This window comes from Tenrec ecaudatus, chromosome 10 (assembly GCF_050624435.1).
Source record: "Tenrec ecaudatus isolate mTenEca1 chromosome 10, mTenEca1.hap1, whole genome shotgun sequence".
Classification (NCBI taxonomy): Eukaryota; Metazoa; Chordata; class Mammalia; order Afrosoricida; family Tenrecidae; genus Tenrec; species Tenrec ecaudatus.
Genome location: NC_134539.1, coordinates 48,133,905 through 48,152,502, shown reverse-complemented (window position 1 = coordinate 48,152,502; position 18,598 = coordinate 48,133,905). Strand labels below are relative to the sequence as shown.

The 18,598-nt window shown below is 41.2% G+C and overlaps 1 protein-coding gene across 6 annotated transcripts in view; it reads left to right on the top strand.

Moving 5' to 3' along the window:
• LPAR1 (lysophosphatidic acid receptor 1) overlaps positions 1–18,598 on the top strand; it is a 138,844-nt gene that overhangs the window by 50,253 nt on the left and 69,993 nt on the right. For all 6 annotated transcript variants that reach the window (XM_075560302.1, XM_075560304.1, XM_075560300.1 and 3 more), the window contains one exon: positions 17,468–17,620. In XM_075560302.1, coding sequence (XP_075416417.1) covers positions 17,576–17,620 — 45 coding nt within the window. In that variant the 5' untranslated portion in view covers positions 17,468–17,575. The remainder of the gene's footprint in view (positions 1–17,467; positions 17,621–18,598) is intronic.

Here is an 18,598-nt window from a genome sequence, read left to right as displayed (position 1 = left end):
AAAGGCGAGGTTATTTGAGACCGCAGGCATTTTGTTCTAGAACACTCCAGTTCATCTCTCATCGCTTTCAAGGTCATTTGAACACACAGGACAGGGTAGCACTGCTCCTTTTGGTTTCTGAGACTGAATCTTTATGGGAGTAGACAGCTTCAACCATTGTCCCACAGGGTGGCTGCTGGGTCCACACCGCAGACCTCCTTTGATTAGCAGCTCAGTGAAGCGGGAAGAGGAGGTGGGGAGGGAAAGTGGAGCAAACCATCATGTACAATAAAGTGTTTTATATGTTTTTAACTGGAAGAGGGTGCGTATGTATTCCTACTAATGCCCACGAATAAATTTAACCTTTTTAAAAAAGAAAATATGGCTTGAAATTACTATCCCAGATATGTGCCAAATATGTATCTGATTTTGTAGAAGACAGGAAAAGGCATCACAGACAAATCACAACGTATAACAGGCCACCAGAAATCATGTCACTCGAATTCTTTCAAATTTATGGAGATTTGATTGTGGTCCATCTTGGTGAAGTTCTTTTTTGCACTTGTGAGGAATGTAGGTATTTTCTGTGGGTTTCAACCCTTAGCAACCCTATATGCAAGAGAATGAGACGCCACCCTCTCCTGGGCCATCCTCCCCATTGTTAGGTCTGAACCCATTGTTGCCGACACTATGTCAATCTGTCCCCTCGAGAATCTTCCTCTTTTTCACTCTCCACGAAATATGATGACCCTTTCCAGGGGATGGTAACTTCTGATAGATAGCATGTCCATAATACACGAGTCTTGTCTCCTCTCCTTCTAAGGATGCGCACTGGATTTTCTGCCTCCCAGACAGATTTGCGTGTTCTTCTGGCACTCCGTGTGTAGACCTTCAGCATTCTCCAGTGGCGCCATACTCCCAATTCGTCTTTGCTTCTGCTGTCTTCTTTAGGCAGTGCCCAGCTTTCTCCTGCCGATGTTGTGGTGGTCCATCAAGGGAGTTCACACTCCTGCGACCCTGTCGACAACAGAAGGAAACTGCCCACCCGGAGCTGTTCTCATCATTGTTACCTTTGAGACCATATTTGCAACCACGGGGCCACTCCCTCTCATTGGGCATCTGCCTTTCGCTGTCTCTGGCAAGCATGGCGCCCTTTTCCAGATCCTCGTCTCTCCTGGGACGCGTCCAACATAAATGAGACACAGTCTCGATATCCTTGCTCTAAGGAGGTTTAGTGGGCCCACAGAGACTCAACCAGGGGTGGGGTTTTGTTTGAAGGAATTTGATTTTTTTTCTCTAAATTTCTCCTCCATTCTAACCAGGCTCTTCTGCGGTAACCCTGATAAGAAAAGTTCAGAGTGATAGCCCGGCACCATGTAGTGTTTTTGGTCTCTCAGGTTAGAGAAGACTGTGGTTCATGCGAGTTTCTGGTTCAATAGATTCGTTTCCCTTTTCCACTCTGTGATTCTCTTCGTTCTTGTTTGGCTCCGCATGAGTGGAGGCCTGCAGTTGTGTCTTATGCCTGCTTGCTAGCTTGATAAGATCCAAGGTGGTACTTGCCAATCCACAATCCAGAACTTAATCTTTGTAAACTATGCTATACCAATTAACTAAATTGTCACCGAGACTATTATCATAAGCCGGGTAACCCACTAAGTTAGTGGCTTGGCTATTTCTAGGGATCTTGGTAACCACCCCTTACTGGTTTGTTATATGTATATGTGGATATTCAATTGAGTGTCACAGTGTTTGTGGAAAAACGGAATTCAAATATAATGGAATTTTCCCATGAACTTCTTGAAGCCCCCTGGCATATTCAGTTCACATAAACATAGATACACCTGTGCCTATAGATTTTTCTATAAATACATCTCCATTTACCTCCAAATATCTCTCTATACATATATACACCCATGTCTACTTCTAAAACTATGTACCCATAGTGCATGTTCCCATGTTTTCTGGGTATTTTTACTGTTGTTGCAAAATTGTATGTCATTGAAAACTCCCCTTTCACGTGTGTGCTTCTTAGTGTCTTCAGTTTCTTGGCTAGGTTGTCTTTACTTCACCTTGGTCTTGGTTGTACTCATTTCACCTGGGTTCACCTTTGGTCTTGGTTCCCTTCACCCAAACAACAAGTGTCTACTAGGGCTAAAGTAATTCCACCTCTTCCTCCCTTCCATTCAGTCCATGCACACGGAACGGTTTTCTACGTACATAGCTTTTTGCAGTTATCTTTTATAGTTTTCTTGTAGACGTCTTTTATGTCGTGGTTAGACTTACTCTTAAGTAGTTTATCTTTGGGGTGGACTATTGTAAATAGTATTGCAGTCTGGGTTGTTTTCATAATCCTCTTATTGGTGTAGAGCAGTGGTTCTCAACCTTCCTCATGCTGCGACCCTTTCATACAGTTCCCCATGTTATGGTGACCCCCCAACCATAACATTATTTTCGTTGCTACTTCATCACTGTCATTTTGCTACTGTTATGAACCAGGCGACCCCTGTGAAAAGGCCATTCAACCCCCCAAAGGGGCCGTGACCCACAGGTTGAGAATCACTCGTGTAGCAGAACCCAGCAGGTTTTTCTGTGTTGGTCTTGTACCCTGCCTCTTTGTTGAATCCTTCTATTAACTTTCTGATGAAGTCTCTGGGGTTTTCTATGTAAATTAGCTGGTGGTCACAAGTTAGGCTGCTAACCCAAGGTCAACAGTTTGAATCCATTAGCCACTTGCTGGGAGAAAGATGAGGCATCAACTCCCTGAAAGATTTGCAGGCTTGGAATTCCATTGCGGCAGTCCTCTTTAATCTTGTCCGGTCTCTTGAGTGTGCATTGACTCTGGCTGTGACTTTGTTTTGAGCTTTGACCATGCCATGTGAGCACAAGGATGCAGGTCTTTCCAATGTAGGTCCCCTTACTTGCGCCAATGGCCACGGGAAGCCTTTATTACAACGATGAGTAAGCGGTAAGAAAGAGCATCATCCTTTAGTCCTGCTTTCCAGGCACAGGCTTTCAAATTTTCTTCATTAAGAATAATGAGGGCTGTTCTTTGTGCATGTAGCCATTGTGTTCAGAAATTTCCCCTCTATTTATATTTTACTCAGAGATTTTATCAGGAAAAGATGTTGGATTTTCTCAAACACCTTTTCCGCATTGATAAGATGATCATGCAATTCTTTGTCTTTGTTCTATGTATGCTACATTACATTGATTGTGAATGTTAAATCACCCTTGCTTCCCTAGTATGACTCCCACATCATCATGGTGTATAGATATTTTATATGCTGTTGAATATTCTTGGTTATAATTTTGTTGAACTTTTGCATCTATATTCATGAAGGTCTGTAATTTCTTGTTAAGTGGTATTTTTGCTTTGGTATCATAAGTTGGCTGGATTATAATTAATTAGGGAGTAATTTTTTTTTCTCTGATCTGAAATAGTTTGAGTAGAATTGATGCTGCATCTTCTCCAGACATTTGGTTGAATTCTCCAGGGAAGCTGTGTGGACAAGGCCTTTTTGGGTTGGGACTTTTAAATGAGTGCTTCAATTCTTTCTTTTGTTTTGGGTCTGTTCAATTTTTTTGCCTTTTACTTGTAGAGTATTAAGCTTTTAGAAATTTGTCTGCTCTATTTCTTCAAATTTGTTGGAGTGTGATTTCCTATAATCTCATAAGTTCCTTTTTATCTCAGAGGTTCTTTTGTCATGTTATCTAATCAGTTATTTTGCTTATTTGAATCTTTTCACCGTCAGTTTGGCCAATAGCTTGTTGATTTTATTGATCCTCTCAAAGACCCAATTTGTAGTTCAATTGATTCTTTTTCAATTGTTCTCAGTTTTCTAATATTTCTGCGTATTTTGACAATTTCCTTCTGTGGCTTTCTGGTGATGGTGTGCTTCTTTGGCTGTTCCTGTTCTATTTGGAAGAGTTGTAGGATTAAGCTACTGATTTTGACCCTTTTTGCACTTATTGCTATAAATTCTTCTCTGAGTACTGCTTTTGCTGTAGCAGAGGTTTTGGTATGTTGTGTTTTCATTCTCATTTGATTCAAGATTTAAAAATTTTGTCTTTATTTTTTCTATTACCCAGTAGTAAGGTGTTGCTTCATACATACTTAATCTTTTCCTCATTTTTCCTGTTACCGATTTCTCGGTTTATAGCACTATGACTAGAGAGAGATGTTATGTATCATTCAATGTGTTGGAATTTTTAAGGCATGACTGTGGTCTAAAACATTATGGAGAATGACCCAGTGTATTGGGGAAGACTGTGTGCTGTACAGCCATTGAGTGGTATATTTGGTTTTTCTGTGAAGTCAAATTGGTTGATTTTGTTATTTAGGTATTTTGTATCTTAATTCAATTGTAAAAATACCATATATACTCGAGTATAAGCTGTCCTGAATATCAGTCGAGGCACCTAATTTTACCACAAAAACGGCATAAAATGTGCTAAAAACCTTAGCTTATACACGAGTATATATGGTAGTTCTGTCCATCATCAAAAGTGATGTATTACAGTTTCCTGTTATTATAACTGAGTATGGTGAGACTTCAACTCATGTACTTTGGACGTTATCTTGAAGAACCAGTCCCTGGCAAAGTACAGTCTGACCTGGTGGAACAAACTCCAAATGCCCTATGTTCACATTAAAAAACCAATAAGCATCATTTTTGTGGGGATTGGGTTACCCCTTCATTGATTTGGTATTAAAGTCTGTTTTATCAGAAATTATCATTGCTACGTATGTTCTCTTTTGACTAGTCTTTGCTTGACATGTATTTTTCTCTCCTTTGATTTTTAACCTATTTACATTTTTGTGTCTAAGTTGTGTCTTTTGTAGGCAACAGATTGATCAGTCATTTGCTAATCTCTGTATTTTGACTGGTGCATTTAAACCATTTATATTCAGTGTGGTTATCCATAAGTACAGGTTTATGATATCATTTTGCTTTTAATGTTGTGCATTGCTAACAGTTTCTTTGTTTTGCTTAGTTTCTGGGTGCTGAATTCTTTTTGTTTATAGGTTTTCTTTGAATTTTCTTCATTGTTGTTGATTTTATGATTACTGAATCTTTTAAAATGGTTTTATTCATTTTGGTTAACTTTTCATTGTGATTATCCGGAAACTTACCTTTATATTCCCACATTCAAAATTTTAAATCAGTTTGTTAAATCTTTCTGTCGTTGTAACTGTGTGGAAAGGTGTGCACCATTTATTCCATCTTTAATAGTTTTTTTTAAGATTCTAGTTTTGTTTTTTTTTACAAATTCCCTCTAACTTCTTATTATCATGAATATCTTACTTTAATATTGTCTGTGAAAGGCAGGTTTTGCTCCATAAGTTATTCTTGTTTGGCAATTCTTTGTTTAATTTTTTTTATTTAAGCCTTTCATACAAGAGGGCTTCAAAAATTAAAAGATGATGGATTTTTTCCCCACAAACTTTTTGAAGTCCCTTTTATGCATCCCACTGCCTTTTTTTCCTGCATGGTTTCTGTCAAGAAATCAGCACTTAGCCTTCTAGTACATTAAAATTATTTTCTTTCATGAGATACTTGCATAAGTTTGTCTTTGGTTTTGCCAAGTCTGAGTTTATTTCTTGGTGAGTTTCTTTTGAGATTTAGTATCAGGTTCATTGAGCTTCTTGATTGTAAAATTTATTATCATTCATGATGTTTAGAGGGAAGTTTTCTTTAAAAAATCATTTTATTGGGGGTTCTTACAGCTCTTATAACAATTCATACATCAGTTGTATCAAGCCCATATATAAATATGTTGCCATCATAATTTTTTAATTAAATACTTTTATTGGGGGCTCTTACATCTATTAGCACGATGCATACATTCATCCATTGTGTAAAGCATATTTGTACATATGTTGCCATTATCATTTTCAAAGCATTTTCTTTCTATTTGAGCCCTTGATATCCCTCCTCATTTTCCCCATTCCTCTCCCAACTTCCCTCCTCCATGAATCCTTGATAAATTATAGATTATCATTTTCATATCTTACATCATCCTCTGTCACCCTTCACCTCCTTTTATATTGTTTGTCCCCCTGGGAGGGGGCTACATGTTGATCCTTGTGATCAATTCTCCTTTTCCCCACCTACCTCCCCCTTATCCTCCTGGTATCTCTGTTCTCATTGTTGGTCCTGAGGAGTTTATCTATCCTGGATTCCCTGTGTTGCGGGCTCTTGTCTGTAGCAGTGTGCATGCTTTGGTCTAATCCGATCTGTAAGGTAGAATTGAGGTCATGATGGTGGTGAGGAGAAAGCATCAAAGAACTAGAGGAAAGTTGCATGTTTTGTCTGTGCTATACTGCACCCTGACTGGCGTGTCTCTTCCTGTGACACTTCTGTAAGGGAATGTCCAATCGTTTGCAGATGGGCTTTGGGTCTCCACTCAAGTCCTTCCCCCCTGCCCCCAATTCCCATTGGTATGATTTTGTTCTGGGTCTTAGATGCCTGATACCTTATCCCATCAACACCTCATGATCACACAGGCTGGTGTGCTTCTTCCATGTGGGTTTTGTTGCTTCTCAGCTAGATGGCCGCTTGTTTTATCTTCAAGCCTTTAAGACCCCGCTATCATCATTTTGAAAATATTTTCTTTCTACTTGAGTCCTTGGTATCAGCTCTTCTTTTTTACCCTCCCTCCCCTACCATCCCATCTTCATGAACCCTTGATAAATTATAAATTTTAATTTTCATATCTTACACTGTCTGGTGTCTCCCTTCACCCATTTTTCTGTTCTTTGTACCCTGGTGGGGAGGGTGGGGGTAGGGAAGTTTTCTGCAAGTAAATCTTCCACAATTCTCTCAGTACATCCTTCAAAACTCCCCATCCTGTAATTCTCGTTACTTTGAGATTTTTCTTCTTTATAGTTGTCTTCCTTCATAGGTTTTCTTCATTCTTTTCCCTCAGAATGGTCCTCAAACAAATTAGTACCAAGGGATTTGCCCTCTATTTCACTCACCCTTTCTTCTGTTAATTCAATTCTACATCTATGCTATTTCTGACATTTTAGTCTTATGGATTTCTAGTTTTTTGGTATGGTTTTAGTTGTCTGTTTATTTTGTCATTTTATTCTTGTATTGTTTTCCTGAATTCAATTATCTTTGGTTTTGTCTGTGTTTTCCTTGACCTCTTTTCAGGAAAATTTTCTGCGCTTTTATTTTGCTCATCTGTTTGAGCCATTTTCCCCCGTTTCTTCATATGATTTGTTATTATTTGTTGTCTTTGAGGCATTACATTTGATGCTCTCTGCTAGTACCCCCTTGCCGGGGTGGGTGGGGAGGGGCAGGAGTTCTCTGTATCCAGATTGAGGAAATGCTACACAAATGGATGGGGTATACTCACTGCACATGACATGTCAGTAGGTGGTGAGGTGCATCAAGCGGGGTCAGTCAAATGCAGAGTGCCTGCAGGTACTATTTGGATGTGGAATATGCTCCTGCACCTGGATGTATCTTAAATAAAGGCACTAGGGTGTCATTGGTGTCTGCCAGGAGATGACTGGCATTGGTAGTAAGGAGATGTGTCTGGCAGGTTACCTAGGTGTGGGTACAGGGAACTTTCACACTGGTCTCTGGGTTGAGTACTGTGTGTTTGCATTGCCAGATACCAGGTGATTAGGTCAATGGTATGTGGGTCACCAGTCACCAGTGGTTTGCATGGGAACTTGTATTGCTGGTTCTGAGCAAGCAAGACTGCAAGGGTTGTTAGAGTATGCATGGGCTTCTATTTAGAAGGTACCATGTAGGGGGAAAAGCAGAGAATCTAGTCCACTAGGTTGTGATGTGCAGGAGTGTACTCCATTGGTCTGCAGGTCCCTGGTGTGGTGGCTGGGCAGAGGAAGAGACATTGCTATGAACCAACAAGTTCATGGGTCCCAGTGCAAGGGACATGGTGATGGTAGTTGCTGCCAGTTCATAATTGCATGTGGGGACATGGGTTACAGAGTGGGACCACTACCAGTATGAGGAGTTGAGACGGTTCACAGTGAGGGAGGTGAGTGTATTTTGCTAGCCTGGTTCTGGCTCTGGGTATAGAGACACTAGTCCTTTGTAGCACCAGGTGATGGGGGCATTGACTGGGAATGTTGCCTGTTTTGTTTCAGTGTGGTAATGATGGACAGGTCTACCAAGGAGGATGTTGACAAGGCATCATTGTCCGTGTCTGCTGCTTTTGTACAGTCTCTGATTCTACCACCTTCCTTTTGCTGCTGATGGTTCCCACGTTGTCATCTATATGAAATTCACTTGTTTTCTTGAGATTTGTTATAAGGAGTATTTTATGAGGCACCTGACAATACTGCCATCTTGGGCCATCCTCTCTTTCTATGTTTTTGCTATTATGAATTATGCTGTTATGTAAAGTCAGTGTACATTTTCTTATAGGCATATATTTTAAATTCTCTTGGGTATTTACAGGCAGTATAGGAAGTCCCAGGTTATGAAAATTGTACTTATGTATAAATTATAAACTAACTCACATACAGCCTATTATATGAAACACTTAAGTATAATTTGTACCAGCAGTTTGTGATAGCAAATGGATGCTATTTTCAATGTCCACCAGAACATTGTTATTATAATAACTGCAGTATGTTAAAATGTTTCAGTATAGCTGGAAATGTATCTTTAATTCATAGGAAGGTCCACTCCATAATCTACATGCACACAAATATTTGTTATATGTGAATCATACTAACTGCTCAGACTTATATACAAGTGTGAGTTAAAGGCAGATTTAAGAATGAGAACATTTTTGTAATCTAAGGACTGCTTATTACCTAGTGGTGACATTGCTGGGGTCCTATTGGAACTGTATGCTTAATGTTGAAAGGAATTATTTGGAAGTTGTCCTCAGTGGCTGCACTAATCTGCAATCCCAGCAGTAAGATATAAGGTGTTTAATTTATCCATATCCTTCCCAACACTTGTTATCTGTCTTTTAAATTATAACCATTGTTGTGGCTTTTATTTTCATTTTCAGTTTTATAAGTTTCTAAAATCATAGGCTCTGGACTAATAGATATATGTGTGTGTGTAAATCTATACACACACATATATATATGTGGGGGGGTTACTTATACTTCTCTTTCTATAGTCAGCATGAAAACTGTGAGCTAGTTGGGTTCCCTCCTTTTAATGCATCAGCTGAGTGCCACAGCTAAAGAATGGTAGGTTTGGGGCCCAAATGTGGAATCAAAGGTCTGAAATGAGAAGCTGGAGAAGCAATTGTAAACACTGATCCAACCTATGTGCAGGGAAATAAAGCTTGAAGGGCATGAACTGTGTTGTCTTCTATGACTAGTACACTGACGTAAGAACTTGGACTTGATTATTTGAGAAAGAGAAGACAGTTTCTGGTGGAGATTGCATTTTAAAACAAGACACAAGGAACGTTTTATTTTTTCTAATGCCTTTTGTTCTAAATCTGCATGTGAGGCAAAGTAATCAGTGTTCACCATTCTTTTTTTTTTTAAACACATTTTATTAGGGGCTCATACATCTCTTATCACAATCCATACATATACATACATCAATTGCATAAGGCACATCTGTACATTCTTTGCCCTAATCATTTTCTTTTTTTACATTTTATTAGGGGCTCATACAACTCTTATCACAATCCACACATATACATACATCAATTGTATAAAACACATCCATACATTCTTTGCCCTAATCATTCTCAAAGCATTTGCTCTCCGCTTAAGCCTTCTGCATCAGGTCCTCTTTTTTTTTCCCTCCCTCCCCGCTACCCCCTCCCTCAGGAGTCCTTGATAATCCACAGATTATTATTTTGTTATATCTTGCCCTATCCGGAGTCTCCCTTCCCCCCCTTCTCTGCCGTCCATTTCCCAGGGAGGAGGTCACCTGTGGATCCTTGTAATCAGTTCCCCCTTTCCGACCCACTCACCCTCTACTCTCCCAGCATCGCCCCTCACATCCCTGGTCCTGAAGGTATCGTCCACCCTGGAATCCCTGTGCCTCCAGCTCCCATATGCACCAGTGTACAACCTCTGCCCTATCCAGTCCTGCAAGGTAGAATTCGGATCATGGTAGTTGGGGGGAGGAAGCATCCAGGATCTGGGGGAAAGCTGTGTTCTTCATCGGTACTACATCGCACCCTGACTGACCCATCTCTCCTAAACCCCTCTATGAGGGGATCTCCATTGGCCGACACTTGGGCCTCGGGTCTCCACTCTGCACTTCCACCTTCATTCACTATGGTATACACACACACACACACACACACACACACATATATTCTTTTTTTTGGTGCATGATGCTTTATACCTGGTCCCCTTGGCACCTCGTGATTGCACCGGCTGGTGTGCTTCTTCCACGTGGGCTTTGTTGCTTCTGAGCTAGATGGCTGCTTGTTCACCCTCAAGCCTTTAAGACCCCAGACACTGTCTCTTTCGATAGCCGGGCACCATCAGCTTTCTTCGCCACATTTGCTTATGCACCCGTTTGTCTTCGGTGATCATATCATGGAGGTGTGCAGCCCATGATATGATTTTTTGTTCTTTGATGCCTGATAACTGATCCCTTCGGGACCACGCAATCACACAGGTTGGTGTGTTCTTCCATGTGGGCTTTGTTGCTTCTGAGCTAGATGGCTGCTTGTTTATCTTCAAGCCTTTAAGACCTCAGTCACTATCTCTTTTGATAGCCGGGCACCATCAGCTTTCTTCACCACATTTACTTGTTCACCCACTTTGGCTTCAGCAGTTGTGTCGGGAGAGTGAGCATCATTGAGTGCAAATTTCATAAAAGAAAGTATTCATGCATTGAGGGAGTGCTTGAGTAGAGGCCCAAGGTCCTTCTGCCACATTAATACTAAACCTATAAATATAGACACATAGATCTATTTCCCCATCCTCATATATATATTTGCATGTACATGTCTTTGTCTAGACCTCCATAAATGCCCCTTGACTCCCAGCTCCTTCCTCCATCTCCCTTGACTTTCTTCCTGCCCCACTACCATTCTTTTTTAAAAGCATTTTATTAATTTCTTAACAACCATTGGATTGCATTTTAAAAAATTTAATAAATCATTTTATTAGGGCCTCTTACAGTTCTTATCACAATCCATCCATCCATCCATTGTGTCAAACACATCTGTACATATGTTGCTATCACCACTTTCAAACATTTTCTTTCTACTTGAGCCCTTGGTATCAGCTCATTTTTCCCCTTCCCTACCCTCCCTCCCTCATGAACCCTTGATAATTTATAATTTTTTTTATGTCATCTACTGACCACTGTCTCCCGCCACTCATTTTTCTGTTGTCCATCCCCCTTGGAAGGAGTTATATGTAGATCATTGTCATCGGTTCCTCCTTTCTCCCCACACCTTCAACTTACCCTCCTGGTATCACTACTCTCATTATTGGACCTGAGGGGTATATCTGTCCTGGATTCCCTGTGTTTCCAGTTTTTATCTGTACCTGTGTACATGCTCTGATCTAGCCAGATTTATAAAGTAGAACTGGGGTCATGATAGTGGATGTGGTGGTGGGTGGTGGGAAGCATCTAAGAACTAGAGGAAATTTATATGTTTCATCTTCCTTGTGACCCTTCTGTAAGGGGATATCTAATTGTATACAGATGGACTTTGGGTCTCCACTCTGCACTTGCCCTCATTCACATCAATATGATTTTTTGTTATGGGTCTTTGACACCTGATACCTGAACCCATTGATACCTCATGATCACACAGGGTGGTGTGCTTCTTCCACGTGGACTTTGTTGCTTCTCAGCTAGATGGCCGCTTGTTTATCTTCAAGCCTTTAAGGCCCTAGATGCTATAACTTTTGATAGACAGGCATCATCAGCTTTCTTCACCACATTTGCTTATGCATCCATTTTGTCTTCAGCAATCTTGTGGGGAAGGTGGTGAGCATCATGGAATACCAGGTTATTATAACTAAGGGTTCTTGCATCGAGGGAGTACTTGAATAGAGGCTCAATGTCATTCTGTTACCTTAATACTTAACATATAAATATATGTACATAGATCTATTTATCTATCATTATACCTAACTATATTTACATATGTACATATCTATATTTAGACCTCTATAGATGTCCTTTGCCTCCTAATTCTCTCCTCTATTTCCTTATACTTTCCTCTTGTTCCACTATCATGTTCAGCCATCATCTGGGTTTCAGTAATTTGTTTCGGCTACATTGCCCTTGATCAAGCACCACTAGGCATCCTATACCCTCCTCACCATTGATTTTAGATTACTTGGTCCCTTGTTCCTGGTTGACCACCCCTCTTTCTTCCCCGCTCCCATGTCACCCTGGAACCATTGCTCCCATTGTTTTCTCCTATGGATTGTTTATCCCTCCTTCCGTCTCCCTTTGCTCCTGTGTGCTCTGATCAGAGGGGCTGTTCTCCGGCATGAAGCAGGAAATTAATAGAGAGCTCTGTGGGCCCGGCCCCAATCTAACGGCGTGAACACCCCTGCTCCCCCCAGAGGAATTCACTTCAGAGGACAGTGTTCTCCATTCTTGCGGGATTGTTCGCCTGGCTGTTTATTGTGGGGACAGTGGGAAGGAGAAAGAACCTAGGAAAGAAATGTAGCATGCCCGCTCTTTTGTTATCCTGTTTTCTCTTTTTCCATTTTTAAAATTCTTTATCAACTTTAATAAGAGAATGTTTTGACTCCTTTTTGAAAAAGGTAGAAAGTTTTCTCCATTTTTTGCTGTCATATTTTGGGAAAATTTGTACCTTAGCTCATTAGAGTTGCCGTATATACTTGAGTATAAGTCATGTTTTTTTTAAGCACATTTTTTTTTTATGCTGAAAAAGCCCCCTGATTTTTTGTGGTAAAATTAGGTGCCTTAGCTTATACTTGAGTATATACAGTATGTGTATTTAATAGGATAGGTTTTCTTTTCTTTTAAAAAATGTTTTATTAGGGGCACGTACAACTCTTATCACAATCCATACATACATCAGTTGTATAAAGCACATCTGTACATTCATTGCCCTCATCATTTTCAGAGCGTTTGCTCTCCACTTAAGTCCTTGGCATCAGGTCCTCTTTTTATCCCCTCCCTCCCCGCTCCCCCTCCCTCATGAGCCCTTGATAATTTATAAATTATTATTTTGTCATATCTTGCCTTGTCTCCCTTCACCCCCTTTTCTGTTGTCTGTCCCCCAGGGAGGAGGTCGCATGTAGTTTCTTGTAATCAGTTCCTTCTTTTCAACCCACTCTCCCTCTACCCTCCCAGCATCGCCACTGACACCCCTGGTCCTGAAGGTATCATCCGCTCTGGAATCCCTGTGTTTCCAGTTCCTATCTGCACCAGTGTACATCCTCTGCTCTATCCAGACTTGCAAGGTAGAATTCGGATCATGATAGTGAGGGGGTGGGGGCGAGGGAGAGGAAGCATTTAGGAACTAGAGGAAAGCTGTATTCTTCATTGGTGCAAATTGTACCCTCTGGGTTTCTGAGATTATAAATCTTTACTGGAGCTAGAAACCCTCACCTTTCTTTTGCAGAGCAACTTGTGGTTTTGAACTGCCAACCTTGTGGTTAGCGGCCCAACATGTAACACACAACATGATAGTATTACTAAAAAGTTATATGTGCAGACTTGAGCAACTCTACACTCTTATAAAGCATCTTGCAAGATGGGAACAAGTTCAACTAAAGACTCAGAACTTGATATATCTTAAGTACTTTAGGGGAAGACACCCTTTTATTTTTTTGGAAAATTATAATACTAACAATCTGTATTATTGTGTATCTCAAGGATATGGCACATAAATCAAAACTGGGGACACATATTAAAGTTTTATAAGGATGAGAGTAACACAAGGCTCTCTGTGTCAGGGCTTGGGGAAAATAGTTACCCCGAACGACAAATGACCTTTACTCTCTGCTCGCTTCTGGACTGTGATATTTCTGCTTATAAAGACTCTAAGTCATTTCCATCTCTTTTTTTTTGAATTTCGCTCACATGGGGAATTAGTCTGTGGAACATTTGGGCTGTGGAGTTGATCCTGTGGTTTGGTCTCAGCACTTTCAAGTTTTTTAGCCAATGAGATGAGCTAAGATAAACTGCTTCAAACTGTATGTAAAATGACTCTTTCAGTACCCAACACCTAGTAGGTTTTCATTAAGTTGAACTTCTCTGCTTTCTCGGCATGTTAGCAAGAGACCTATAATGTGTTTATTTCGTGAGTCACACCCACAGCTATGTAAAACCCCTTCCTACCTGCAGGGTGCTGTGATTAGGTGCCATCCAGTTGGTAGTAACTCTTGGCAGCCCAGTGTTTGCACAGGGGAAGGGCTCCAACATTTTCAAGGCTGTGACCTTTCGAAAGCACATCACCAGACTTGTCTTCCAGGGCCCCTAGGGTGGGTTCTAACTACCAACCTTTTGGCTAGGTGATTACTTAACTGTACCAGCTAGAGACACCTGACTACAGTGTGAGTCCCTGGTATTCCCGCTTGAGGTAATTCTAGAAAACTAGTGCATATTGAAAGTAGTCTAAGCATATATTGCTCAGTGGCTTAGTTTAGCAGAAATGATATTGGACACAAGCATGCTATATGAATCTTAAGAAGGGAACTTCACCTAGCTGCTTTTTAAGTTACCCTCTAATTCTGTGCACCGTACATATAATAAGGCAAAAGGAAGCCAGTTATAAATACATGACAAGGAAGACACAGGGGTTGGGCACAGAATGATGCCTGGGCTAAGTTACGACACATGAGAAGGCCTAGAATTTTTGGTGGGTAGGCTCAGCACTCTAGCAACCATCATTAGACAGGAAAGGGCCGCCCATGTATGTAGATGCTTTTTCTGGGCTATTCATTACATTTGGTGGGATTTTTTTCCTCCCCCTCTGGAAATGGGGCCTACAAAGAACATCGATGTTTCTAAGGTTCCTCAAATTCTTGTTGAATCTCATTTCAAAATAGATGGACAGCTTTACTACATATTGCTTCATAAAAATAGTTTCCCTGATGGAGGGGAAGAACATAGGAAGTTATAAAATGAAAATGAAAATCTTCACAACTGTACTGATAGACGAGATTATGGTAAGTGGAGCCAAGTTTGAAGTTGTCAAGGATTCCATTTTGCTTGGATCCACAGTCAGTGGTCACGGAAGCAGCGGTAAGAAGCCAAACAGCACATTGAACTGAGCAGATCTGCTGCACAAGCCCTCTTGGAAGTGCTGAAAAGCAGGGATGCTCCTTTGAGGGGTAAGGTGCCCCACCCCAAAGCTCTGCTGTTTTCATTTGCATGTGAAAGTGGACAAGGAGTAACAAGCTGAGGAAGAATGGATGCATTTGAATGATGGTGCTGGCGAAGAATACTGAAAATACCATGGACTGCCAGAAGGACAGACGAACCTGTCTAGGAAGAAGCCAGCAGGCTCCTTGGTCTCATGAATGTTGGACATGTTATCAGGAGAGACCAGACCTTGGAAAAATATAGCATGTTTGCTAAGAAAGAGGTGTGAGAGGATGGGTGAAATAGAGGGAGGCCTTCAATGAGAGGGTTGACACAGTGGGTGCGGCCAGGGGCTCAAACATAATGACCCTCGGGGGCATGTTTTGCCCTGTTTTGTACATAATCTCTGTGAGTAGGAACACACTTGATGGCATCTAACAAGAATTCTAAACAGCTACATTGGAACCATAGTATGAAAGATAGTACACAAAGGCAGACTGAAAATTCAAATTTAAAGTTTAGGGGATTGGCTACCAAACCTCTGTCACCTCTGTGGAAGACTGTTCTTGGGAGGTTATGTGGCTCATTCAATGTCATCCAGCTAACCTGGAGCAGCACTCTAGGATTTGCACTGCCATTGTGAAGATGGCGAAGAACAAGGCAGTGTTGCATTCCATGGACCAGCCCAGGGTCGCTATCGGTCAGAACGAACTGAATGGCACCCCCAAACCACAAGGAAGACAAGGGTTGGGCATAGAATGATGCCTGGGGGAAGTAGCTACACATGAGAGGGCCTAGACTTTTCAGTAGGCAGGCTCAGGTAACCCCTCGGGATTTGGGGGTTAAAGAACTTTGACAAAATATCTGAATCTACCTCAACTATTGAATGGAGCTTTGGTCTTCTGATTTTGGGTCCAATACTTTGACCATTGTGAGAAGAATTGTTTTTCAAAGTCTAAAAGCTTGGGTGGTGTCGTGGGTACAGGGTTGGCTGCGATCGGCGTGGTCGGCACGTGGGAGAAAGACTGGGCTTTCTCGGAATCCCACAGGGGTGGCTGTGCGTCTGCATGGACTCAAGGGCAGTGAGTTTGCAGATGTGTTTAGAGATGCGCTTGTATACTGGTGAAGCTGGAAACCGTGTGTCCAGACATGGACTCCCTGAAAAGGGGCTACCTTTGCTCATGAGGCCCCTCGCTCACTGTAGCTGCTCAATAAATAATTTTTAAATAAGGGGAATGATATTGTTAGGTAGGCAAGCACTCTCTTAAAGTAAACCTTTTAAATGTTTCTCCTCTAAACTAAAGTGAAGTGGGACAACATCACTTCTGTCTTTTGACAAAACTAGGTGATGCTTTACTGTAAGGAATTTAGATTCTTTCTGAATTTTCTTAATATAATAGTAATGGGTGTCATATGCTTATTGTGGATACTCAAAGGATTTTAGACTTTTCTCACACATTAGAAAAACGAGGCTTGGAAAGACGAGGCTTTCTATGCCCATAAAGAGCTACGGTCTCAGAGACTCACAGGGGCAGTTGGTGCTCTCCTACAGATTGCTGCCAGTCAGAATGGACTCCATGGTAGTGAGTGAGAATTCCTTATTTTGTAGCTCTGGTGTTTTAAGCTTCCCATCTGTCTATCCAAGTGCTTCCCTGACTCACTCCTTTGGCAAACTCCTCTGACTTTCCCATGTCTTCTTGCCTTTTAAATCTTGAAGTGGTAACTAAGTTCCTTGGGGGAATGTCATCATGGAACATATTAAATTATGTTTCATATTGGTCTGGGAATTGGGCTTCCTAGTTCTGCCATGAATTAAATGTGTTCTAGTCCTTTCTTATCTGCAAAAGGACAGGGTTGAAAGGGGTGGGGTTTTAAGACTCTTGATGGCATTATTGTCTTTGTTCTTTGTGCATAGAACAGTCAACTCTGCACTGTCCCATTCCTTTCTTGATTAACAACAGGATGGCCTCACCCCTGCCCTTTGCCCAACCCCCACCACGTGAAACGGCCTCTCAAAACATGAAAACATATCCATTTAGTATCATTTGGCAAAATGGGACAGGATTTATGGTTTTATGTTTCAGAAACTGAAATATAGATGCTACCTACGATTCAGCATCTAAAATTTAGATGCTACTTACCAGAGTCAATCTTTAAATTGACCTGAAATTTTCTTCGGTTAAAGGGATTTTGCTTCTCACCAGTGAATTAATCCTTGTAGGCTAAATTGACTTTTCCTCTTTTTTTTCTGGTCCTTTTTTCAGGTACACAGTTTCTCCTGGCATGACTGCACTCTGAGTAGCAAAGAGAGAGATTGAGTTCTGTGCCCAGAGCTCTCGTGCTGGAACCGAGGCATCTCCATTAACACAACCATGGTGGCCGACCCTACTTCAACCCCTGTCATTTCACAGCCCAAGGTAAGTAACCAAGTTAGTAAAGGTGTGAGCTAATGATGGTTTGTTCAATGCACGATGCCACTGGGATTAATGCCCAAGTGTGTCTTTCAATCAGACTTGTAGGTAAATTGGGGCAGGTGTGGAAGCTCATGCAGTTGGTTGCTAACTACAAGATGAGCAGTTCAAACCCACGAGCTGTTCTGTGGGAGAAAGTTGAGACTTTCTGCTTCCACAACAATGTACAGCCTCAAGGACCCTTAAGAGAGCAGTTTTGCTCTGACTTCCCAGGGTCACTCAATGGCAGTGAGTTGGGTTTTTGGCTTGCAGTGCAAGAAAAGCCTTTCCAATGATTTACAAGCTGCATGTGCAACAAGTAAAGGTGATTGTGATCAAGCATTTTTGATCTGATTGAAAGTGAGGGCAAATGTATATGACCTTGAAGGGTAAGTAGGAGTTTTCCCTTAGTCTGAGGCTGGCTACCTGGAGATTTGTTACATTTAAGTTAGGTTTTTGAGAGTGTATTTGACTCTAGGGATCATATGTATCCCTTTATTATGTGGTGCGTACTCGGATAATAGTGCTTTTGTGAAGGAGCTACCATTGAGTTCAGGAGCCAGCTGGGACAATGAGCAAGTGATTGTGGTCAGCTGGTCTCTGTCCTAGTCGGCCTTGGTTTTCAATGCTTCTGTTGCCTGATTACTATTATTATTGGAATCAAGCTCCAAATCAGGATGATCAGTGGTAAGTCCTGCTGCTTTCCCTCGCTTGACCTTTTGGAAGTTAATGAGACATAACAGATTGATTCATAGTGTTTCATGAATACTGTGTTATCCTGGTCTCCCCTTCCTTTTTCCTCTCTCTTAACTCCTCACCTCTCTCTTTTGTTACATTTCTGTATTTTGCCTTGACCTTTTCTAGAAGTATTGAAAGCAAAGTGTAATTCCCGAAACTTCTGAACAGCCGTCATATAATATTACTTTTTCTGCTGAATGAAGTGGA